General features: G+C 44.8%; 1 protein-coding gene across 2 annotated transcripts; it reads right to left on the reverse strand.

Annotated features, from left to right (window-relative positions):
• Positions 1-644: 644 nt before the first annotated feature.
• GPR83 (G protein-coupled receptor 83) lies at positions 645-26,058 on the reverse strand. Of its 2 annotated transcripts, XR_004250289.2 has the most exons (5): positions 25,329-26,058; positions 20,874-20,999; positions 17,883-18,016; positions 2,959-4,098; positions 1,479-2,383 (listed from the first exon to the last, which is right to left on the reverse strand). XR_004250289.2 is itself a non-coding variant. In XM_032167175.2 (4 exons), exons 1-4 carry the CDS (start codon positions 25,713-25,715, stop codon positions 3,474-3,476), a joined length of 1,272 nt encoding a protein of 423 aa, XP_032023066.1. In that variant the 5' UTR covers positions 25,716-26,058; the 3' UTR covers positions 645-3,473. The 2 variants fall into 2 exon arrangements, 1 of the variants encoding a protein (XP_032023066.1); XM_032167175.2 differs by having other exon boundaries at positions 645-4,098.
• Between the last annotated feature and the right edge of the window lie 543 nt (positions 26,059-26,601).

A 26,601-nucleotide genomic window follows, 5' to 3' on the forward strand; every position in this document is an offset into this window, starting at 1 on the left:
GCTGTGAAGGTGAGTGAGATAATGAGCTCTGAGGCATTTAGCACAATACTGCACATAGGCAGTGGTAACAAATTCTTAGTTCCCTCTCCTTCTCCCACGCCTTTCATTTTTCTTTCAAATTTTTCTCTAGGCTTAGCAAATTACTCCTATTTACAACCTTCTGTGAAATTGTTTGAAACTAATTTCCTGAACACTGAATGGCATCAGGTAATTATGTATGTAATGAAGGCTTACCCAGCTTACCTGGTAGGATAGTAGGACCCCAGGCTACAGTGGCAGAATGGTAAACACAGGGAATGTGGTGTGCACTGCACACTGCCAAGTAGGAGAATTGCTCTCAAGGCTTGAGTGGCAGCTTTGTCACCTCATGAGTCACTGAGGAATAGATGGAGTCCCAGGTTAAAACATGCAGCACAGATTTATAACTACAAAAGAGGGAACTTGGGCAGCTGATCAGTGGAAGAAACACTAGACAAAGAGGCAGAGGATCCTCAACTGGCTATTTAATTTCTCAGGGCTTGAATCTCAGCATCTGTAAAATGCAGGGTTGAGTAGATACTCTTCATGCTCCCTTCCTCTAATCCCTGCTGACCCCATTTTAAAGGTTACCAGTTGTGACATAATTGCAAGTCCAAGAGGCACAGTCCACACACCTGAAATAAATTTTATTGAGATGAGCAATTTACAATAAAACACTTTACAGCACATTGGAAAAACTCAAGTTTCACAAATTTTACCTTCACAAACACAATTCACTTTTTGCTCAAAGGCACACAGGGACCTCGGGGAAGGGACAGATCTAATGAGCCATCAGTGGGTGCTCCCCAGAGAAAAAAGGTTTTCTTTGGGACTTGGCAGTACTGAAGGTCCCTAACAATGGTTCAACTTAGGATTTTTTAAAATTTTATGATGATGTGAATGCAATACACATTCAGTAGAAACCATACTTCGCATATCCATACAACCACTCTGGTTTTCACTCTGAGTACAGGATTCAATAAATTACATGAGATATTCAATACTTCATTACAAGATAGGCTTTGTGTTAAATGATTTTTCCCAACTGTAGGCTAATGTAAGTGTTCTCAGAACATTTAAGGTAGGCCTGGCTAAGCTACAATGTTCAGTAGGTTGGGTTTATTCAACGCATTTTCGACTTCCAATATTTTGGACTTACAATGAGTTTATTGAGATGTAAGTCAAGGAGCTTCTGTATTCCTAGATACCCTCAGAGAGGAGTGAAGTGCAACATCCTCCATGCTTCCCAGAGCAGGATAAACCTTCTGTGTGCCTGCTGCCTTGTCTCATTCTGGTTCATAGAATTTCTATGGCAGCTTTCAGATGAAACCATTAGCTACTTCTTGACACACCACAGAGATAATAAGTACAGGCACATGAGCCATTTGTGCTGAAAAATCCATCTGGGGATCCCTGTGGGCTTAGAAGACTCTGTCTGCCCAATGAAAGTCACGGTTTTGCCCATAATTCAGTAAGTGAGTTTTCAAAATCTTGTCTTGAAAATTTTCAACCATCTTCATAAATAGAAACTAGGATAAAGAACCCTCATAGTTCATTACAGGGAAGCAGATGACGTGACCAAGTTCAGTTTCAGTTAACAGCCAAGAGGTCTAAGTGACAAACTCTCCCTCAAACCTTAGTTTCCTACTGAGCTCATATCCATGCTTTGCTTTCAGAGTTTATCTGGTGCTAGAAGAAAACCTAAAAGCAGTGTGTCAGTAGCAATTGTTTAGAGCAGGTGAATTAAGCTTGATTCTGCCTGACAGGTCTCTTTTCTGGGTGACACAGTGAGTCACTCAGGACCAGACGGAAGGTGATTAAAAACAATCAGTCCCTGGAATGAGATTTCTCTGGCACGTTAGACCCTTAAGAATTGAGGTTTCTTAAGGAGGCATAGGTTTCTGTAAGTGAAATTGACACCTGAAGCACTAAAATCATGTTGACAGCGAATCTCCTTTTGAGAAATGGTGTGACAAAACCCTCATTATTCAGACAACACAGCGAAATGGCCTTTCTAGACAGCTTGGGAGGATGAGGTGTCTAAGCACAATTACTTCCAGCATATTGGAATGCCTGCTCCTTCATCTCTTGTAAAAACAGAACAATGTTTCATGACCACTTGTTTTTGCGGAATTGCAGGAGAGAAGCAATCATGCCTCCTGGCTGAGTTTGATTCCCTGGTTCATCTTGAGGCTGCCTCTAAGGAGGGGCATGTGAGCCAGGCCCTTCCCACCACTGTCTACAATAGGGGGCAGTTCTCTCTGCGTGGTGACAGGCTTCACCTTGGGTTCTTCTCACCTCTTCTTCAACTCTTCTGGTGGACATCCTTGGGAAAGGTACCCCTGTTTCTGTTAATCATTAGAACCTAAATGAAAAAGTATAAATGAAAAAAAGGGCCGGGCACGGTGGCTCATGCCTGTAATCCCAACACTTTGGGAGGCCTAGGCAGGCAGATCACGAGGTCAGGAGATCGAGACCATCCTGGCTAACACGGTGAAACCCCATCTCTACTAAAAGTACAAAAGATTAGCCAGGCATGGTGGTGGGTGCCTGTAGTCCCAGCTACTTGGGAGGCTGAGGCAGGAGAATGGCGTGAACCTGGGAGGCAGAGCTTGCAGTGAGCCGAGATCATGCCACTGAACTCCAACCTGGGTGACAGAGTGAGACTCCATCTCAAAAAAAAAAAAAGAAAAAAAAAAAGGTCATGCACACATGCACACAGTCACACACACAAAGGAAAACATTGCAAATAGAGCCACAGCATGTTCACAGATGTTATCACAAATGGATGGGATGAGAGAGTGATTTTCTGTGTGTGTGTGTGTGTGTGTGTGTGTGTTTTCTGAATTTTTCTAAGTGGCAATAATAATTTCCCTTTGTTTCAAGGAACCAAAGTTTGTCCTTTCTTGTCTGGATATTGCTAGGCCACTGAAGACTTACGATTCATCATGGCCCAGTGACTCCAGAAAGTGAGGCATAAAAATCTCCACGCCCGCTCTGGCTTGCTGGCATTTCCCTGGCCCGTGTACCTGTTTCAAGCAGAGCTCTGTGCATCTGGGTCACCACACCCAAAGTATGATTTAGGTCTCCCTTCGGGATACTCAGCAGTAGGAAGGGCTGTAAGGCAGCAGCTGCCCCATAGATGGAGGCAGTTGAATGATTCAGCCCCCATCTGGGCCAAAGTTATCCTCGCTCCTCTTGCTCAGAGATCTAGGCTGCTGTGCCTCCCAGTGTTTCTTAGATGGGAATTTATGAACACATGTCTAGTTGGTGGTGCCTTTTAGTTTTCACATCACATGGGGCTAGGAGGCAGGATAGTTTCCAAGGAATTCAAGAGTCCTACAGCTTCTGCAGGAGTGTGTTTCCAGCACTCTGAAGATCATGTGTGAGAATAGGCTCTCTTTCCCTGCCTCAGGTAGAGACAGACCCCTCCCACTCCCTCTTCCCAACCTCCTCTAATTCATAGTCACAATGGGTTCCACAGATGACAGGTCTGTCTTCCCAGACTGGAGTTGGGAGGTGGGCAGGAGGTTATTGGCAAGGGGAGCCCTCTGGCCATCATTCTTCTCTGTCCAGGCCACCCTGAAGGAAGGAACCGGGGAGGGTGGCCTGTCCTCCTGAGTCTTGGGAGGTCTTTGGCACATGCTCAGTAATGCCTTTAGCTCAATCCTGAAGTTCTCGTTCAGCCAGCAGTATATGAAGGGGTTATAGCAGGTGCTGCTCATGGCAAACCAGTGGAAGGCAAAGTAGAGGGCATTGTTGGTGCGGATGACCTTGCTGGACAGGAGGAGGACGTAGCAGTTGAGGGGGAACCAGCAGAGGGCGAAAAGGACCACCACCAGCATCAACATCTTGATGGTCTTCTTCTTTTTGCACCGCAGGGCAAGGTACTGCTCCGTGGTCACATCGCCAATCATGTTACACAGCCACAGTTTCCTGGCCACACGAGCGTAGGCCACAGAGATGATGAGGAGGGGCAGGATGTAGAGCAGGATGAAGGTGGCCAAGTCCAGGTACTTCCAGAAGAGGTCAGCTGGCTCAGGGAAATCTGGCAGGCAGAGGGAGCGCACTACGTCCTCGCTGGGGGCAGGAAGTGGGGAGGGGGAAAGAGGTAACAGAAAGGAGATATTAGTGTGGAAAGGCTTCATCCCAAGAAGCACTGGCCTCTCCTTCCACTGGGCTCCTGGTACATCCATCTAATATACCACTTTTGATGCTGTAGCCTAATTATCTGATTACATTTCTTCCTCCCCCACTAGGCTGGAAATTGCATAGAGGTAAATAATACACCTGAATTTCTCTGTGTTCTCTTAATCTTGTGCAATTCCTATCCCACAGTAGAGACCCAATAAATATTTGTTGAATGAATGAATGAAATGCTCGTGTTCCAAGGTTGAAAATTAACTCATCCTTGAGGAAATCCTAGAATTTCCCATTGTTCTACTTCCCCATTTTAAAGGGAAAACTAAGGCATAAAGAAAAGAAATGATGGATCTTGAGCATATAGTGGTAAAGCCTGAACTAACATCCCTTCAACCACTCATAGAACAAGTATTTATTTTATGTGGAATGTACCCCGGTCCTCTTCAGCCTTTTTAGGAATATCCATGTGGCTTGGTGCTCTAGTTCTATGTCCCAGTGGTCATCACTAACAAAAGAGAAAGGAAACTTCCTTTGCTTTTGTTAGGGGGAAAAATAAAGTCCTCCATGTGGAAAGGTAGAAGGGCAGCCTGGATGTTGGGGGATCTGGGTGTGTGATTCATTTTAATGTCCTAGAATTCCTGGAGGGGGCCTTTATAAATTAGTTGAAATCCGCCTTCCGGAAATGTTTCTCTTGACCCTGCTTTTGTCACAGGAGTGAGAGTGTGTGTGTGTGTGTGTGTGTGTGCGTGCTTGTTGCAGGTGGGGTGGCACATGGCTCCTGTGGCAGACACTCCCTGGATCCCTGCAGAGCCCCTTTGCCAGTCTGGAGAACCAACTCCCTAGCAAGAAACAGCTGGCACCTGTGATCTTCTAGGTGCCTAGGACTCCCCTAAGGCCACTCAAGGCCCTTCCCACGATTCACCACAGCCATAATTGGCCGGGAGTTTCCAATTTTCCTAGGAAAGACCTGTAACAAAAGACCGAGAGACGGAGAAATAGGAAAGCCCAGTTACCTGGCCTCAAGGTGAGACAAACTCTGCATTTTCAGTTCTGCCCCAGAGCCTCTTGTGGGGCAGGGGAAGCTTCCTCTGAAATCATGCCCTTCCTTAGTCTCTCCCTGGTCCTGGTCTAGCCTCTGCCACTCTCTTTCCCATTGCTCCTGGGAGCACTGCCTCAATTAGCCACTTGCAGGTGCACCTGCCTTTATCGTAAAAAATATCCAGAATCTACAATGAACTCAAACAAACTTACAAGAATAAAACAAACAACCCCATCAAAAAGTGGGTGAAGGATATGAACAGACACTTCTCAAAAGAAGACATTTATGCAGCCAAAAAACACATGAAAAAATGCTCATCATCACTGGCCATCAGAGAAATGCAAATCAAAACCACAATGAGATACCATCTCACACCAGTTAGAATGGCCTTCATTAAAAAGTCAGGAAACAACAGGTGCTGGAGAGGATGTGGAGAAATAGGAACACTTTTACACTGTTGGTGGGACTGTAAACTAGTTCAACCATTGTGGAAGTCGGTGTGGCGATTCCTCGGGGATCTAGAACTAGAAATACCATTCGACCCAGCCATCCCATTACTGGGTATATACCCAAAGGATTGTAAATCATGCTGCTATAAAGACACATGCACACATATGTTTATTGCGGCACTATTCACAATAGCAAAGACTTGGAACCAACCCAAATGTCCATCAATGACAGACTAGATTAAGAAAATGTGGCACATATACACCATGGAATACTATGCAGCCATAAAAAATGATGAGTTCATGTCCTTTGTAGGGACATGGATGAAGCTGGAAACCATTATTCTCAGCAAACTACTGCAAGGACAAAAAACCAAACACCGCATGTTCTCACTCATAGGTGGGAACTGAACAATGAGAACACATGGACACAGGAAGGGGAACATCACACATTGGGGACTGTTGTGAGGTGGGGGGGAGGGGGGAGGGATAGCATTAGGAGATATACCTAATGTTAAATGATGAGTTAATGGTTGCAGCACACCAGCATGCACATGTATACATATGTAACAAAACTGCACATTGTGCACATGTACCCTAAAACTTAAAGTTTAAAAAAAGAAATCTGTCTCTAAGGAAGCTCATCTAACACAACAAATGAAGCCTGGCATGGTGGCTCATGCCTGTAATCCCAGCACTTTGTGAGGCCGAGATGGGCGGATCACCTGAGGTAAGGAGTTCGAGACCAGCCTGACCAACATGGAGAAACCCTGTTTCTACTAAAAATACAAAATTAGCTGGGCATGGTGACGCATGCCTATAATCCCAGCTACTCGGGAGGCTGAGGCAGGAGAACCCAGGAGGCAGAGTTTGCGTTGAGCCAAGATTGCACCATTGCACTCCAGCATGGGCAACAAGAGTGAAACTCCATCTCAAAAAAAAAAAAAAAAAAAAAAGCAGGAGTTACAATCCTAATCTCTGATAAAACAGACTTTAAGCCAACAAATATCAAAGGAGACAAAGAAGGGCATTACATAATGGTAAAGGGATCAATGCAGCAAGAAAAGCTAACTATCCTAAATATATATGTACCCAATACAGGAGCACCCAGATTCATAAAGTAAGTTCTTAGAGACCTACAAAGAGGCTCAGACTCTCACACAATAATAGTGGGAGACTTTAAAACCCCACGGTCAATATTACACAGATCAATGAGACAGAAAATTAACAAGGATATTCAGCACTTGAACTCAGTTCTGGACCAAATGGACCTAATAGACATCTACAGAACTCTCCACCCCAAATCAACAGAATACACATTCTTCTCAGTACCTCATCACACTTATTCTAAAATTGACCACATAATTGGAAATAAAACACTCCTCAGCAAATGCAAAAGAACGGAAATCATAACAGTCTCTCAAAGCACAGTGCAATCAAACTAGAACTCAGGATTAAGGAACACACTCAAGGCCCGGCACGGTGGCTCATGCCTGTAATCCTAGCACATTGGGAGGCCAAGGCGGGTGGATCACGAGGTCAGGAAATCGAGGCCATCCTGGCTAACATGGTGAAACCTGTCTCTACTAAAAATACAAAAAAAAAATTAGCCGGGCTTGGTAGTGGGCGCCTGTAGTCCCAGCTACTCGGGAGGCTGAGGGAGGAGAGGCAGAGCTTGCAGTGAGCTGAGATCATGCCACTGCACTCCAGCCTGGGCGACAGAGTGAGACTCCGTCTCAAAAAAAAAAAAAAGAAACTCACTCAAAATCACACAGCTACATGGAAACTAAACAACCAGCTACGAAATGACTACTGAGTAAATAACAAAATGAAGGTAGAAAAAAAGATGCTCTTTGAAACCAAGGAGAATGAAGACACAACATATCATAATCTCTGGGACACATTTAAAGCAGTGTGCAGAGGGAAATTTACAGCACTAAGTGCCCACAAGAGAAAGCAGGAAAGATCTAACATTGACACCTTAACATCAAAATTAAAAGAACTCAAGAAGCAACAGCAAACAAATTCAAATGCTAGCAGAAGGCAAGAAATAACAAAGGTCAGAGCAGAACTGATGGAGATAGAGACAAAAAAACCTTCAAAAAAATCAATGAACCCAGGAGCTGGTTTTTTGAAAAGATCAACAAACTTGATAGACCACTAGCAAGATTAATAAAGAAGAAAAGAGAGAAGAATCAAATAGATGCAATAAAAAATGATAAAGGGGATATCACCACTGATCCCACAGAAATACAAACTCCCATCACAGAATACTATAAACACCTTTACACAAATAAACTAGAAAATCTAGAAGAAATGGATAATTGCTGGACACATACACCCTCCCAAGTCTAAACCAGGAAGAAGTCAAATCCCTGAATAAACCACTAACAAGTTCTGAAATTGAGGCAGTAATTAATAGTCTACCAACCAAAAAAAGTCCAGGACTAGACGGATTCACAGCCAGATTCTACCAGAAGTACAAACAGGAGCTGGTACAATTCCTTCTGAAACTATTCCAAACAATAGAAAAAGAAGGAATCCTCCTTAACTCATTTTATTAGGCCAGCATCATGCTGATACCAAAACCTGGCATAGACACAACAAAAAAAAGAAAATTTCAGGCCAATATCCCTGAGGAACATGAATGCGAAAATCCTCAATAAAATACTGGCAAACCGAATCCAGCAGCACATCAAAAAGCTTATCCACCATGATCAAGTCGGCTTCATCCCTGGGATGCAAGGCTGGTTCAACATATGCAAATCAATAAATATGATGCATCATATAAACAGAACAAATGACAAAAACCACGATTATCTCAATGATGCAGAAAAGGCCTTCAACAAAATTCAGCACCCTTTCATGCTAAAAACTCTCAATAAACTGGATATCGATGGAATGTATCTCAAAGTAATAAGAACTATTTATGGGGTGGTTCCAAGATGGCCAAATAGGAACAGCTCCAGTCTACAGCTCCCAGCGTGAGCGATGCAGAAGACAAATGATTTCTGCATTTCCAACAGAGGTACTGGGTTCAACTCATGGGGGATTGTTGGACAGTGGGTGCAGCACACTTAGCATGAGCCAAAGCAGGGCGAGGCATTGCCTCACCTGGGAAGTGCAAGGGGTCAGGGAATTCCCCTTCCTAGCCAAGGAAAGGGGTGACAGATGGCACCTGGAAAATCAGGTCACTCCCACCCTAATACTGCGCTTTTCCAACAGTCTTAGCAAACGGCACACCAGGAGATTATATCCCGTGCCCAGCTGAGGGTCCTACGCCCACGGAGTCTCACTCATTGCTAGCACAGCAGTCTGAGATCAAACTGCAAGGTGGCAGCGAGGCTAGGGGAGGGGCACCCGCCATTGCTGAGGCTTGAGTAGGTAAACAAAGCAGCCAGGAAGCTTGAACTGGGTGAAGCCCACCGCAGCTCAAGGAGGCCTGCCTGCCTCTGTACACTCCACCTCTGGGGACAGGGCATAGCCAAACAAAAGGCAGCAGAAACCTCTGCAGACTTAAATGTCCCTGTCTGACAGCTTGGAAGACATTAGTGCTTCTCCCAGCATGCAGCTTGAGATCTGAGAATGGACAGACTGCCTTCTCAAGTGGGTCCTTGACCCCCGAGTAGCCTAACTGGGAGGCACCCCCCAGTAGGGGCAGAATGACATCTCACATGGCCGGGTACTCCTCTGAGACAAAATTTCCAGAGGAACAATCAGGCAGCAACCTTTGCTGTTCACCATTATTTGCTGTTCTGCAGCCTCTGCTGCTGATACCCAGGAAAACAGGGTCTGGAGTGGACCTCCGGCAAACTCCAACAGACCTGCAGCTGAGGGTCCTGACTGTTAGAAGGAAAACTAACAAACAGAAAGGACATCCACACCAAAACCCCATCTGTATGTCACCATCATCAAAGACCAAAGGTAGATAAAATCACAAAGATGGGGAAAAAACAGAGTAGAAAAACTGAAAATTCTAAAAATCAGAGTGCCTCTCCTCCTCCAAAGGAATGCAGCTCCTCACCAGCAATGGAAAAAAGCTGGACGGAGAATGACTTTGATGAGCTGAGAGAAGAAGGCTTCAAACAATCAAACTTCTCTGAGCTAAAGGAGGAAGTTCCAACCCATGGCAAAGAAGTTAAAACCTTGAAAAAAGATTAGACTAATGGCTAACTAGAATAATTAATGCTGAGAAGTCCTTAAAGGACCTGATGGAGTTGAAAACCATGGCACAAGAACTACGTGATGAATGCACAAGCTTCAGTAGCCAATTCGATCAACTGGAAGAAAGGGTATCAGTGATAGAAGATCAAATGAATGAAATGAAGCAAGAAGAGGAGTTTAGAGAAAAAAGAATAAAAAGAAATGAACAAAGCCTCCAAGAAATATGGGACTACGTGAAAAGACCAAATCTATGCCTGATTGGTGCACCTGAAAGTGATGGGGAGAATGGAATCAAGTTGGAAAACACTCTGCAGGATATTATCCAGGAGAACTTCCCCAATCTAGCAAGGCAGGCCAACATTCAAATTCAGGAAATACAGAGAATGCCACAAAGGTACTCCTTGAGAAGAGCAACTCCAAGACACATAATTGTCAGATTCACCAAAGTTGAAACAAAGGAAAAAATGTTAAGGGCAGCCAGAGAGAAAGGTCGGGTTACCCACAAAGGAAAGCCCATCAGACTAACAGCGGATCTCTCAGCAGAAACTCTATAAGCCAGAAGAGAGTGGGGGCCAATATTCAACAAACTTAAAGAAAAATTTTCAACCCAAAATTACATATCCAGCCAAACTAAGCTTCATAACTGAAGGAGAAATAAAATACTTTACAGACAAGCAAATGCTGAGAGACTCTGTAACCACCAGGCCTGCCCTAAAAGAGCTCCTGAAGGAAGCACTAAACATGGAAAGGAACAACTTGTACCAGCCACTGCAAAACCATGCCAAATTGTAAAGACGATCGAGGCTAGGAAGAAACTGCATCAACTAACGAGCAAAATAACCAGCTAACATCATAATGACAGGATCAAATTCACACATAACAATATTAACCTTAAATGTAAATGGGCTAAATGCTCCAATTAAAAGACACAGGCTGGCAAATTGGATAAAGAGTCAAGACCCATCAGTGCGCTGTATTCAGGAAACCCATCTCACGTGCAGAGACACACATAGGCTCAAAATAAAGGGATAGAGGAAGATCTACCAAGCAAATGGAAAACAAAAAAAGGCAGGGGTTGCAATCTTAGTCTTGGATAAAACAGACATTAAACCAACAAAGATCAAAAGAGACAAAGAAGGCCATTACATAATGGTAAAGGGATAAATCCAACAAGAAGAGCTAACTAACCTAAATATATATACACCCAATACAGGAGCACCCAGATTCATTAAGCAAGTCCTTAGAGACCGACAAAGAGACTTAGACTCTCACACAATAATAATGGGAGACTTTAACACCCCCCTGTCAACATTAGACAGATCAACGAGACAGAAAGTTAACAAGGATATCCAGGAATTGAACTCAGCTCTGCATTAAGCAAACCTAATAGACATCTACAGAACTCTCCACCCCAAATCAACAGAATATACATTCTTCTCAGCACCACATCGCACTTATTCCAAAATTGACCACATAGTTGGAAGTAAAGCACTCCTCAGCAAATGTAAAAGAACAGAAATTATAACAAACTGTCTCTGAGACCACAGTGCAATCAAACTAGATCTCAGGATTAGGAAGCTCACTAAGAAACCGCAAAACTACATGGAAACTGAACAACCTGCTCCTGAATGACTACTGGATACATAACGAAATGAAGGCAGAAATAAAGATGTTCTCTGAAACCAACGAGAACAAAGACACAACATGTTAGAATCTCTGGGACACATTTAAAATAGTGTGTAGAGGGAAATTTATAGCACTAAATGCCCACAAGAGAAAGCAGGAAAGATCTAAAATTGACACCCTAACATCACAATTAAAAGAACTAGAGAAGCAAGAGCAAACACATTCAAAAGCTAGCAGAAGGCAAAAAATAACTAAGATCAGAGCAGAACTGAAGGAGATAGAGACACAAAAAACCCTTCAAAAAAATCAATGAACCCAGGAGCTGGTTTTTTTAAAAGATCAACAAAATTGATAAACCACTAGCAAGACTAATAAAGAAGAAAAGAGAAAAGAATCAAATAGATGCAATAAAAAACGATAAAGCAGATATCACCACTGATCCCACAGAAATACAAACTACCATCAGAGAATACTGTAAACACCTCTATGCAAATAAACTAGAAAATCTAGAAGAAATGGATAAATTCCTCAACACATACACCCTCCCAAGACTAAACCAGGAAGAAGCTGAATCTCTGAATAGACCAATAACAGGCTCTGAAATTGAGGCAATAATTAATACCCTACCAACCAAAAAAAGTCCAGGACCAGAAGAATTCACAGCCGAATTCTACCAGAGGTACAAGAAGGAGCTGGTACCATTCCTTCTGAAACTATTCCAATTAAAAGAAAAAGAGGGAATACTCCCTAACTCATTTCATGAGGCCAGCATCATCCTGATACCACAGCCTGGCAGAGACACAACAAAAAAAGAGAATTTTAGACCAATATCACTGATGAATATCAATGCAAAAATCCTAAATAAAATACTGGCAAACTGAATCCAGCAGCACATCAAAAAGCTTATACACCATAATCAAGTGGGCTTCATCCCTGGGATGCAAGGCTGGTTCAATATGTGCAAATCAATAAACATAATCCAGCATATAAACAGAACCAATGACAAAAACCACATGATTATCTCAATAGACGGCAAAAAGGCCTCTGACAAAATTCAACAACACTTCATGCTAAAAACTCTCAATAAATTAGGTATTGATGGGATGTATCTCAAAATAATAAGAGTTATCTATGACAAACCCACAGCCAATATCATACTGAAGGGGCAAAAACTGGAAGTATTCCCTTTGAAAACTGCCACAAGAGAGGGATGCCCTCTCTCACCACTCCCATTCAACATAGTGTTGTAAGTTCTGGCCAGGGCAATCAGGCAGGAGAAGGAAATAAAGGGTATTCAATTAGGAAAAGAGGAAGTCAAATTGTCCCTGTTTGCAGATGACATGATTGTATATTTAGAAAACCCCATCATCTCAGCCCAAAATCTCCTTAAGCTGATAAGCAACTTCAGCAAAGTCTCAGGATACAAAATCAATGTGCAAAAATCACAAGCATTCTTATACACCAATAACAGACAGACAGAGAGCCAAATCATGAGTGAACTCCCATTCACAATTGCTTCAAAGAGAATAAAATACCTAGGAATCCAACTTACAAGGGATGTGAAGGACCTCTTCAAGGAGAACTACAAACCACTGCTCAACAAAATAAAAGAGGATACAAACAAATGGAGGAACATTCCATGCTCATGGGTAGGAAGAATCAATATCGTGAAAATGGCCATACTGCCGAAGGTAATTTATAGATTCAATGCCATCCCCATCAAGCTACCAATGACTTTCTTCACAGAATTGGAAAAACTATTTTAAAGTTCATATGGAACCAAAAAAGAGCCCACATTGCCAAGTCAATTCTAAGCAAAAAGAACAAAGCTGGAGGCATCACGCTACCTGACTTCAAACTATACTACAAGGCTACAGTAACCACAACAGCATGGTACTGGTACGAAAACAGAGATATAGATCAATGGAACAGAACAGAGCCCTCAGAAATAATGCCACATATCTACAACTATCTGACCCTTGGCAAAGCTGACAAAAACAAGAAATGGGGAAAGGACTCCCTATTTAATAAATGGTGCTGGGAAAATTGGCTAGCCACATGTAGAAAGCTGAAACTGGATCCCTTCCTTACACCTTATACAAAAATTAATTCAAGATGGATTAAAGACTTAAATGTTAGACCTAAAACCATAAAAACCCTAGAAGAAAACCTAGGCAATACCATTCAGGACACAGGCATGTACAAGGACTTCATGTCTAAAACACCAAAAGCAATGGCAACAAAAGCCAAAATTGACAAATGGGATCTAATTAAACTAAAGAGCTTCTGCACAGCAAAAGAAACTATCATCAGAGTGAACAGGCAACCTACAGAATGGGAGAAAATGGGAGATGAGTAGATCTGCAATCTACTGATCTGACAAAGGGCTAATATCCAGAATCTACAAAGAACTCAAACAAATTTACAAGAAAAAAACAACTCCATCAACAAGTGGGCAAAGGATATGAACAGACACTTCTCAAAAGAAGACATTTATGCAGCCAACAGACACATGAAAAAATGCTCATCATCACTGGCCATCAGAGAAATGCAAATCAAAACCACAATGAGATACCATCTCACACCAGTTAGAATGGCCATCATTAAAAAGTCAGGAAACAACAGGTGCTGGAGAGGATGTGGAGAAATAGGAACACTTTTACACTGTTGGTGGGACTGTAAACTAGTTCAACCATTGTGGATGTCAGTGTGGCGATTCCTCAGGGATCTAGAACTAGAAATACCATTTGACTCAGCCATCCTCTTCCTGGGTATATACCCAAAGGATTATAAATCATGCTGCTATAAAGACACATGCAGACATATGTTTATTGCGGCACTATTCACAATAGCAAAGACTTGGAACCAACCCAAATGTCCAACAACAATAGACTAGATTAAGAAAATGTGGCACATATACACCATGGAATATTATGCAGCCATAAAAAATGATGAGTTCATGTCCTTTGTGGGGACGTGGATGAAGCTGGAAACCATCATTCTCAGCAAACTATCGCAAGAACAAAAAACCAAACATCCCATGTTCTCACTCATAGGTGGGAATTGAACAATGAGAACACTTGGACACAGGAAGGGGAAATCACACACCAGGGCCTGTTGAGGGGTGGGGGTAGGTGGTAGGGATAGCATTAGGAAATATACCTAATGTAAATGACGAGTTAATGGGTGCAGCACACCAACATGGCACATGTATACATATGTAACAAACCTGCACGTTGTGCACACCTACCCTAAAACTTAAAGCATAAAAAAAAAAAAGAACGATTTATGACAAACCCACAGCCAATATCATACTGAGTGGACAAAAACTGGAAGCATTCCCTTGGAAAACCAGCATAAAAAGGGATGCCGTCTCTCACCACTCCTACTCAACATAGTATTGGAAGTTCTGGCCAGGGCAATCAGGCAGAAGAAAGAAAGAAAGGATATTCAAATGGGAAGACAGGAAGTCAAATTGTCTCTGTTTGCAGATGACATGATTGTATATTTAGAAAACCCCATCATCTCAGCCCAAAATCTCCTTAAGATGATAAGCAACTTCAGCAAAATCTCAGAATACAAAATAATGTGCAAAAATCACAAGCATTTCTATACACCAATAACAGACAAACAGAGAGCCAAATCATGAGCAAACTCCCATTCACAATTGCTACTAAGGGAATAAAATACCTAGGAATACAACTTACAAGAGACGTGAAGGACCTCTTCAAGGAGAACTACAAACCACTGCTCAACAGAAGAAAAGACAAACAAATGCAAAAACATTCCATGCTCATGGATAGGAAGAATCAATATCATGAAAATGGGCATACTGCTCAAAGTAATTTATAGATTCAATGCTATCCCCATCAAGCTACCACTGAGTTTCTTCACAGAATTGGAAAAAACTACTTTAAAATTCATATGGAACCAAAAAAGAGCCCGCATTGCCAAGACATTCCTGGGCAAGAAGAACAAAGCTGGAGGCATCACGCTACCTGACTTGAAACTATACTACAAGGCTACAGTAACCAAAACAGCATGTTGCTGGTACCAAAACAGAGATATAGACCAATGGAATGGAACAGAGCCCTCAGAAATAACACCACACGTCTAAAACCATGTGATCTTTGACAAACCTGACACAAACACACAATGGGGGAAAGATTCCCTATTTAATAAATGTTGTTGGAAAAACTGGCTAGCCATATGTAGAAAACTGAAACTGGACCCCTTCTTCACACCTTATACAAAAATCAACTCAAGATGGATCAAAGACTTAAACTAAGACCTAGGATCATAAAAATCCTAGAAGAAAGCCTGGATACCATTCAGGACATAGGCATGGGCAAAGACTTCATGTCTAAAACACCTAAAGCAATGGCAACAAAAGCCTAAATAGACAAATGGGATCTAATTAAACTAAAGAGCTTCTACACAGCAAAAGAAACTAGCAATCAGAGTGAACAGGCAACCTACAGAATGGACAAAATTTTTGCAATCTATCCATCTAACAAAGGGCTAATCTCCAGGATCTACAAAGAACTTAAACAAATTTGCAAGAAAAAAAACAAACAACCCCATCAACAAGTGGGCAAAGGATATGAACAGACACTTCTCAAAAGAAGACATTTATGCAGCCAAGAGACATTTGAAAAAATGCTTGTCATCAGTCGTCATCAGAGAAATGCAAATCAAAATTACAATGAGATACCATCTCATGCCAGTTAGAATGGCAATCATTAAAAAGTCAGGAAACAATTGATGCTGGAGAGGATGTGGAGAAATAGGAACGCTTTTACACTGTTGGTGGGAGTGTAAATTAGTTCAACCACTGTGGAAGACAGTGTGATGATTCCTCAAGGATCTAGAACTAGAAATACCATTTGACTGAGCAATCACATTATTGGGTATATACCGAAAGGATTATAAATCATTCTACTATAAAGACACATGCACATATATGTTTACTGCGGCACTATTAACAATAGCAAAGACTTGGAACCAACCCAAATGTCCATCAATGATAGACTGGATAAAGAAAATGTGGCACATATACACCATGGAATACTATGCAGCAATAAAAAAGGATGAGTTCATGTCCTTTGTGGGGACATGGATGAAGCTGGAAACCATCATTCTCAGCAAACTATCACAAGAACAGAAAACCAAACACCACATATTCTCACTCATAAGTGAGAGTTTAACAATGAGAACACATGGACCTAGGGAGGAGAACACCACACAGTGGGTCCTGTCGGGAGGTGGGGGGCTAGCGGAGGGACAACATTAGGAAAAATACCTAATGTAGGTGACGGTTTGATGGGTGCAGCAAACCCCCATGGCATGGTTTGATGGGTGCAGCAAACCCCCGTGGTAACAAAACTGCACATTGTGTACATGTACCCCAGAATTTAAAGTATAATAAAAAATTTTTTTTAAAAAAGACATACCAGTGACCAACACCACCACCATCAATAAATGACAAAAATCACTCTATGGGGCCGGGCGTGGTGGGTCATGCCTGTAATCTCAGCACTTTGGGAGCCCAAGATGGGCGGATAACCTGAGATCAGAAGTTCCAGACCAGCCTGCCCAACATGGTGAAACCCCGTCTCTACTAAAAATACAAAAAATTAGCTAGGCATGATGGTGCGTGCCTGTAATCCCAGCTACTTGGGAAGCTGAGGCAGGAGAATTGCTTGAACCCAGGTGGCAGAGGTTACAGTGATCTGAGATCCTACCATTGCACTCCAGCCTGGGCAATAGAACGAGACTCTGTCTCAAAAAAAAAAAAAAAATCACTCTAAGATGATTCATTCATTCAGTAAATATGTACCAAGAGCTTGTTATGTGGAGGTGGTAAGCTAAGTGTTGAGATCACTGAGATAACAAAGAAACAGGGCCAGTTCTTCCCAAACTGACAGTCCAGCAGGGAGATCACCTAATGAACCAGTTGAAGTTTTAAAAAACTGAGTGTTGAAAGAAAGACGTTCTCATTCAGTGAGAGCATATGATAAACACGCACGGTAGGTGGGGGAGGTAGAGAAGCCTGTCTCAGGCTCAGGTGCATGCAGATTTTGTTTGTAGATAGTGTGAGAGGTTTACACCTTGCTCCTTTTCAACAAGGCCTTGGTGACTCGGATCTCAGGCTGTGTAAGTACGGCACCCTGGTGACAGATGCTGATAATTATTGCTTTGTCCTTGCAGAGAACCCGGAAAGAGAATAAGGGAGAAGCTAAAGAAGAGAGAAAGCAGACAAAATGTAGAGGACAGGCATGGACCAGGAGGTAACAGAATGGGAGCGAGCCAGAGAAAGACTCAGTAAGGCAGGTACTAGTTGCTCAGAGAGTTGTGAGCTCCTGGGGACCTCAAGTATCCCTTGGTCAAGCCTGATTCGGGAGAAGACACAAGTCCCCAGGTGGATACCTACGAATTCACCTCACCTGTATTTGAAGGTAAATAATTTCTGGCAGATAGCATGTGGGAGTGAAAAGAACGTAGCCATGGTCCAGATGACAGCGATGTAGATGACACCCTTTGTGATTGAGATCCGGGGTTTCAAGGGGTGCATAATGACCTGGAAAACAAGCAAACCACATCACTAACTGAAGACGTTTTGGGGCAAATCAGAAATCTGGGTCAGGCGCAGATGCTCGCGCCTGTAATCCCAGCACTTTGGGAGGCTGAGGCAGAAGGATCACTTGAGCCCAAGAGTTCTAGACCAGACAGGGCAACACAGTGAGACCCTGTCTCTATATGTTTAAAAAAATGAAAATACATAAATAAATAAAAAGAAATCTGGATGGCACAGCTCACTTGTCACATAAGGCAGGCCCTATTGATAAAGTCAAGCACCGCTTGTGTTCATTATTGAGCCCCTGAGCTACACCAGGTAGCTGCTGGGGGAGAGGAGGCCCAGCCATGCCCCATCCAACAGCCCACTTCTAGAGGAGGAAAGAAAGGGTCATCTGGATTCAGAGACCCGGGGCAGGTTATCTGCCTCGCTGGTCATACTCAGGCTGAAACAGGGTCCAGTGAGAGGACTGGGGAGGGGTCCAGGAGGAAAGCTGCTTGCATGGCACCACAGCAAGGCTGGGAGAGGAGCAAGCCCATGGTCAGCCCCCACCTTCTCGGGACCTGAGCTCATCTTCCCATGATTCTGGACCCCTTAAGTTATGATGGACTCTGGGAGGGTCTGAGCTGACAGACAGGAAGAGGCCATTCTCATCTCTCATCCTGGGAAGCTGCACGGACACTTATGTGGGAACTCCCAACATGTTTATGAAAGTCATTACTAAAACCGCACCAGGGCCCAGCTCTCACACAACTATAATAAAGTCAATGTTACAGGCTTCAGGCTGAAATGCATCTTGGAGTTGCTACTGTATATCAATCAATTATCCTAAAATGTTTAAATAAAGACTTAGGGATTTAAAACCATCCTCATTTTCAGATGAGAAACATTATTTTTTGAAAAAGGCCTTTGGGATAGGTTAGTCCAGGGTTGGGGGAAGAGGTCAGGAAGAGCTGGCACCACCTCTAGATGCCATCCCAGAACACACTGGACATCCTGGCTGTGTCCTGAGCTTTTTTTATTCCTCCCAATGTTTTCAAGGTTTTATGGGAGGAAGCAATGAGGCTTCAGAAGTTGACAGCACATCTCTGTTCTGGATTCAGCCATCTCTGCCCCTCATACTCTTGTGTTCAGATTGCTGAAGGGAGTGGCAGCCTGGGGCAGAGGCTCCAAGCACTTCTCAAGGACTCTGTTGGCCTCGGGACAGAGCCCCTTGTTGGGGTATATGTTGCAGTAACATGGTCAACATGAGCAAGGCTTTGCCCCCATTCCCCAGACCCACCCTTAGCCCATGGTCAATGCTCGGTTGCATTAATCTGGGGTAAGCATAGGCCAGGTAAAATAATCAGAAGTCCTTCTAGTTAAATTAAGGGAGACGGTTAAGAAAAGGCAGGAAATATTTGTATGCAAACTTTTCACACTTTACACTAAAGCACCTGCAACATAAATTAAGAGTTGATTCTAACAAAATTATGGCATTTCAGAGATAAAGAGATCTCAAATTTTGACTAGTCCCATTCCTTATCAGATGCAGGAATCTCCTCGAATACCTCCCCATCAAGTTGTCATCCTCACTTTGCTCTAATATGGCTGGTGAAATGAAACTCATTGCCTCCCAGGCAGGTTTGACCACCTTTAGACACTTCTGTGAGAGAATTCTTCCCACATTGGACTGTATCTTTGAATTTGCATCTTTGAAGCCTCCTATCCTGTGGTCCTTGCTGCATCTCATGGTGCTACTCAGAAGAAATCTCATCTTTCTGTGTCTGGTGGCCCTTATAATATGGCCTTGTAGATTCCTTTGAGTCTTCTCAGAGCAGCATGGTCTAGTGACTGGAACATGGGCTTGGAGCCAGACAGACCTCAGTCCTAATCCTAGTGTCACCATTCACAGGTACATGATCTCAGAAAAGCTACATATGCACTTTCCTGAGCCTCCATTCTATAATTCAGCATAGGTCTAAGCGTACAACGTGAGTTCATTGAGTAAGCATGGAAAAGGCGCCTGTCACGAAGCTGTCCTACTTAGATGTCCTGGTCAGTTCCTTTTCACCATATATACCCATGAGCTTTCCATGGAGGCAAAACTGTTAGAATACCTTCCTGACCCAGGGCCGCCATGCTTCACTGCAATGCCTGCTCCTGCCACCTGGACATCCTGGCTTGTTTTCTGCCTGAACAGCCCGAATTGGTGAACATTCATCTCTCACTCATCTCTGGCCTGCAATTACTCCTCTCTCCTTTCATCTGTGATTTTTCAGCTTTGCTTTCCCTATCCTCAAAACAAGCTCACTAATTTCTGAGACAGAAAATGCCAGCAATGGCCGGACATGATGGCTCATGCCTGTAATTCCAGCACTTTGGGAGGCTGAGGGGGGGTGGATCACCTGAGGTCAGGAGTTCGAGACCAGCCTGGCCAACATGGCAAAACCCCATCTCTACTAAAAGTGCAAAAATTAGCCGGGCATGGTGGTGGGCGCCTGTAATCCCAGCTACTCAGGAGGCTGAGACAGGAGATTTGCTTGAACCCAGGAGGCGGAGGTTGCAGTGAGTCGAGATGGCACCACTGCACTCCTGCCTGAGCGACCAGAGTGAGACTCTGTCTCAAAAAAAAAAAAAAAGAAAAACAAAAAAGGAAAATGCCAGCAATGAGTATTCATTGGATCAACAGACTAATAACTTCTGTGACAATTAAGACAAAGGGTTTAATATCCCTAACCTATGTGTTCATGTGGATCAATAAGAAGAGAAACACACTCATTGAAAACTGGGCTAAAACACTGTCTTCAGAGCCCCTGCAACTTCCAGGAAAGGGAAGCAAGAGAGGGAAGAGCAGAGCATTAGGGGTAGGTGCCCTCACCTGGTGGCGATCCACCGCAATGGCTGTCAGCGTCAGTGCTGAGACGTGCAGTGAGCAGTACTGGGCAAAGCGGCTGACATGGCACATGCCCTTCCCAAATATCCATGTGCTGTTCACAAAGCGAACCTGGAGATGAGCCCAAAGATGTTAGGAGACAGACAGGCCTTGACTTTGACACCCATCCCTAGAGGTCTCTGAGGAGCATGCCCTCAGGAGGATTCCTCCAGCTCCTCCCTTCTTTCTGTCTATGTTACTGAATTGTGGAGTAAACGTGATTTTCTCCAGCACAACTCATTTTCATTCATTCAATTCAACAAACCCTGATCATGCTTCTGGGCCAGGCTCCATTAGGTGCCAGGAGAGCCTGGGAAGGATGTGTGCTTTGTAGTTGGACTTCCCACCTCTAACAGTTTCTTACTGTGACGGCTTGGGCAAGATAGGTAACCTCTCTGAATCTGTTTCCTCATTTGCAAAAAAAAAAGCCCTCAGAAATCTCTTCCTTATAGGCTTAGTGTAAGGTTTAAATTTTTTAAATGTCTGTAAAGGGCAAAACACAATGTCTGGCAGATTGTTCAGATATTACTAGAAGTAAATAGTAGCTATCTTTATGTGCAATAACAAAATTCATTCTTAGTCCACACAAGTTCACTCTAGTAGAGGAGACACATCTGAATTGCCACAACATAGCATGTGGGCTGTGCTGGCAAATCTTGGCTAAACTGGCCTTGCAAGTCATCATCTGGGGAGGAGACCCAGGGACCTGGAGAGGTGTGGACAGGTGTGGGGAGAGAAGACAAGCTCCCAAAACCATGTAGGGCCCTAGAAGCAGGCCCGGTCCTTATCCGCCATCACCCAGCACTATTTACTCATTCAATTAGTACTTGAGCAGCTCCTGTGAGTAACATCCCATGCCTGAGAGAGATTGAGCATTGACTCTGATTAAGGAGTTTGCAGCCAGGGCGGAGGCGGGCTCAACTCAAGTGCAAGACAGAAAGTAATCAGTGCTCTGTAGAGACTGATTAAAGGGTAATGGGGCCACCAGGTAGGAATGGGAGTGGGCAGAGGCACAGAGGCATAGAAATAGGGCAAGTCGGCCCAAGAGAAGGAGTATAATGTAGTGACTTAGAGCAGAGTGTTTGCCACTGATCACTGTGACCTTGGGCAAGGCATTGGGCCCTCTGAGCCCCATTTTCCTCATCTGTAAAATGGGCTAACCCTTTTCACATGGTTGTTACATCAATCAAGATTGATAACACATGTAAAGTAGGTACAACAGTGCCTAGTACATAGCAAGTACTTAACGCTATCAACTGCCATTATTACAACATATGAGACATTTGAACTGAGGAGGGATTTGCACACGTGGAGATGAGGACAAAAGGCATTGGCACTGGATCAGAAATCCCAGGACCTGTTTGGGGAATAAGGAGTGGATTGGTTTGTCTGGAGTGTGTGAACGAGAGTCATGACAAGTCTGGCCAGATCTTGAAACTAGGACAACAGACCAGGGATGTTACTTTCTTTGTGGAGGGCAGGGAGGAGCCATTGAGGCTTTTGAGCAGTTCAGTAACATTATACAGCTAGAAATCTTCAGCTATTCCTACTTCTTACCTCTCACATTGGAATTACCAAATCCAACCAGTTCTGCCTCTCACTGGTTTTCAAAACTGTTCCCTCTTCTTCAGTCCCAAGGCCATGGGCCTTGTGGGGTACCTCGTTATCTCTCCCTCAGACTATTATAGCCTCTGAACAGCTTTCCCAGTTCTCCAGGTTTGTCACCTTGGAATTCAGCCTTCACACTCCTGACAGCATCTCTGCTAACCACAATCATATTGTTGTCACTCTCCTGCTTGAAAATCATCCTGGCTCTCAGGACAGAGTATCCAGGCCCCTTCACAACCTGGCCCCGCCTTTCTTTCTGGCCATCTCCGCTTCTCCCTCCCCTGCCCACTCCTGCACTGTGCTTCTTGATGCTTCAGCTTCATTGAGCCACTCAACGTTCCCTCAACACACCATGAACTTTGATGCTTCGATGCCTTTGTTCTCCCTGATCCCTCTGTCTGCACTAAGTGTTCATCTCGACCTGGAAAATTCCTATTCAGCCAGGTCCCATTGAAATGTCACATTCTTTGCAGTCTCCTTTGACCCTCTCATGGGACTCTGATGGGTCAGAATGAAAGACTCCCTCCTCCAGGCTCCACTACATTCTGTGTGCATCTATCTCTGTCTACCATGGGAACTGCAAGTAATTGCTTTTCTCTCCATCATCAGAGCTAGGCTTCACGCTGACTGCAGTAGATGAAGCGGATAGGAAGGGAGACCAGGGAAGAAGGATATTGTTGCCAATCAGGCAAAGGCAGTGATGCCTTTCCCAGTGGGGGAGCCTGTGCTGAGTAGGCTGAGGGGTTGGAAGCCCCTCCCCACAACCTTCTTCCTTTCCTACCTGCCAGCGCCTTATAAGCTGTAATCCGAGTTTGGATTGGGGCAGCTTGATGGGCCAGGTTCAAGGCTGAGCTGCTTTGGCTCATACTGGAGGGGGTGCTGGGTTCTGAGGACCTTGACATCCTGTCTCTTGCAGGAGATCTCTGGGGCAGGTATTGCCAGCTCTCAGGTGTAGCCTGTCCTCACGTCCATGGCCTCCTTACCCCTTCTTGTGTCTGCTGCAGATCCAGCCCTGTATGCTGGCTCTGGGCAGCAGCAAAAAAGGCCATGTTCTGTGGCTTCCCAGTTCCCAACCTGGGTAGCGCAGTCCAACCGCACCATTGTAGGTTCTCAGGTCAGAAACCAAGGGAGGTGCCAACGGGTGGCAGGGATGCTGTTGTCTTGTGCTTTGAGATACCCAGGGAGGAGGGGAGTATTTGAAAGCCCACTCATCCTTGGGTAATGCCCAGGGGATACCGAGCAGCCATCAATATGTTAGACGTAGGCTGAAAGGAGATCAGAACAAGTCCAGGGTTTGGAGTAGCAGAAGCTAAACATGGTCCAAGAGTGTCCTTCACTGCCAGCTAGCTGGTTAGTGGACCAACCTCTGGACTTGAGTTAGGGGATGGAATTCTCATCCTGGCTCTGCCAACTACTGGCAGGTGGCTTTGGACAAGGGATTGAACTTCTCTGTGCCCTAGTTTTCTCATCTGCAAAATGTGAGTAATATTCTAATAAGTGAGGACGAGAAAGAGAATGTGAGGGTACTTTTTCAATATAAGATTTGGAAGGATGTTCACACAGGCGATGGACTTGTGGGGGTTCATCCTGTGTTTTTTGCTTGTCTGTTATATCTGGTTGTGTATGAGAGATAGCGGGGAGAGAGACAAAGAGGGATTAATAGATATTGCTTTAGTAATCACTCAAATAACAAAGTTATTCCATAAAGTGAAAAAATATAACACACTAGAGAAACATGCAGTATAACTGTCACTATGGTTGCTCAGTCATCACCCTCACAGTCCCAAATCATCCATGAGAGCCACACTCCCGGGTCACAGCAGGACACCACCAGTGCTAAGTAGCCAGGGCTTGGGGAAGAATCCCATCAGCTGCCAATGTGCAAATGCCCCCAGCTTGCCCAATCTCTGGGGCCCAAGCCCACCTCCCCTCATTTCTTCCTCAACGCAGACCTCAAACACAGCCTCATTATCAACCCACAGAAGGGAAATGCACTTTAAATAAGTGGTCTGGGAAAATGCACTTAATGTTCCATTAACAATTAGCAATTGTTTGATATTTCAGTTGTAGCACAAAGCAGCATCCCATGGGTACGGGTGGGCACTGAATAGGCTGCAATTCAGAGGGAGGGGGACCTGATCATCTCTGCTGACATTTCAGGGGCATTGATTTACTGCTCAATTATCAAGCAAGCCCAGACCCAGTGAGATTAAACAGGAAATGGTCATTCATTTCCAGCTGGCTGCAGACACTCAAACCATTTACCCAATGCCACCTCCGCAGAAGCTCTGGCTGATAAGGTGATGAGACAGAAAGAAGTGGAGAGGAATCAGAGAGTGAGGCAGGAGAGAGAGAGGAAGAGAGGAGAGGTAGGGAGAGGAGAGGAGAGAGAACAGAAAAATAAAATCACAGGGACTGACAAGAAAAAGAGATAAGAGGTGAGGAGACAGAGACAGACGAATAGGGAGGCCGAAAGACAGAAAAAAAAGATAAGGACACTGAGAGATAGAGACAGAGAAGAGAGACAGAAAGACTTCAGAGAGAGAGACAGAGACTGAAAGAAAGACTAAGAAAAACAGGAGAGAGACAAGAACCGAGATGACAGAGGAGAGAAAAAAGAGACTAGGACAGGAAGACAGAGGCAGAGGAGAGGAGAAATGAGGAGGAAGAGAGACGTGGAGAGAGAAGTGGGGACCCACAGAGAGACACAGAACGGCAGAGGGAAGCCAGAGAATTGAGAGAGGAAAGGGAGACGAAGACAGAAGGTGGGGCGGCAGGCAGCGGGCCCCTTACCAAGGTGAAAGGGGTGTTGAGCAGCGTGATCATTATGTCGGCAACTGCCAGGTTGACGATGAAGAGGCTGGTGGCCGAGTGCATTCGCTGGTTCTTGAAGATGACATGACAGACCAGGACGTTGCCAAAGAGTGAGAAGACAATGATGAAGGAGTAAGCCACGATGAGCAGGGCTTTCACCGTGGGGTTCTGGGACTCCGCACCGTAGCGCCTCCTGCCCACAAAGTTCTGCCAGTCGGAGAAGGTGTAGTTGTTCCAGGAGAAGAAGTGCGAGGCATTGGGCACGGCCAGGGCCGCCTCCAGGCTCTGCTCGTCGGCCCGGCCCTCGTGGGGCTCGGTGGCTCGCACCAAGGGAAGGAGACAGAGCAGCAAGAGGTGAGGGACCATTTTGCAGGAGCCACCCCTCCCCTGGGAGCCTGCGGGCCGGGCGTCCCCTCCCGCTGGGCTAGGAGCGCGCAGCAGGGATGCGGGGCGCAGAGCATGCAAGGCAGTCCCGAGGAGCCAGGGAGCCCGGACCCCCGGAGCACCGCGCCGCCCGCCACCAGCCCGCGGTCGGCACGCCAGCTCCGGGTTTGTTGGAGCACTTTTATATCTCTGCTCCCACCAGGCTGCTAGGGAGCGCCTCTGCCAATTGGGCAGCGCGGCGTCTCCTGCGGCGACGGTGACGCGCTCTGGCTCTGACAAGCCTGGCTCCCCACGCCCTGCCCGGTGGCGCCGTTGCTGACCCCACGCCCAGCCGTTCCCACTCCCGCCCGAAACTCCTCCGACAGGGCTTCGCTTCGGTGGCTCCGTCCCCAGCGCGTACACACTCGCGTGGTGTCGGCTTAGCCTCTCGTAAAGGAAGCAGGCAGGCAGGTGGGAGGAAGCCCACAGGGGCACTTGGGATGATGAGGGGGCATGCTGGCAAAGCCGGGTCAGTGACAAGGATATATTCCATTTGTTTCCACCTAAGCCTTAGCCTTGGCACAGTTTCAATATCGAAGTGGATCGCTGCGTCCCGGCGGTCCCAGGAAAAAGGCAAACCAAAAAATAGAGACGTACGGATTCTCCAAGTCCCCCGAGTATCCAGATACCAGAGGTGCTGGAGGGCTTATTAAAGGCTTACAGTTTCTTTGACAGCCCCCAGGAATGCAATCTGGGGAGCTTTGTTTTTCAAGGAAACTCTTCAAAGCAGTTCTGATACCATCAAAGAAGCGAAGGAAAAGAGTTTAGCTATGTGCTCACCTCTTGGGTAACTGAGTTTTTCTGCCATGGAAGTCCTTGAAGCTGTATC

The sequence above is a fragment of the Hylobates moloch genome, unplaced genomic scaffold (assembly GCF_009828535.3).
Source record: "Hylobates moloch isolate HMO894 unplaced genomic scaffold, HMol_V3 SCAFFOLD_11, whole genome shotgun sequence".
Lineage (NCBI taxonomy): Eukaryota > Metazoa > Chordata > Mammalia > Primates > Hylobatidae > Hylobates > Hylobates moloch.

Coding starts and splice junctions, on each gene's coding strand:
- GPR83 (XM_032167175.2), bottom strand. CDS start 25,715: ATGGTCCCTCACCTCTTGCTGCTCTGTCTCCTTCCCTTGGTGCGAGCC. Junction 21,000..25,328: donor TCAACACCCCTTTCACCTTG/GTAAGGGGCCCG, acceptor GCTCATCTCCAG/GTTCGCTTTGTGAACAGCAC. Junction 18,017..20,873: donor TTGCGGTGGATCGCCACCAG/GTGAGGGCACCT, acceptor CTTGTTTTCCAG/GTCATTATGCACCCCTTGAA.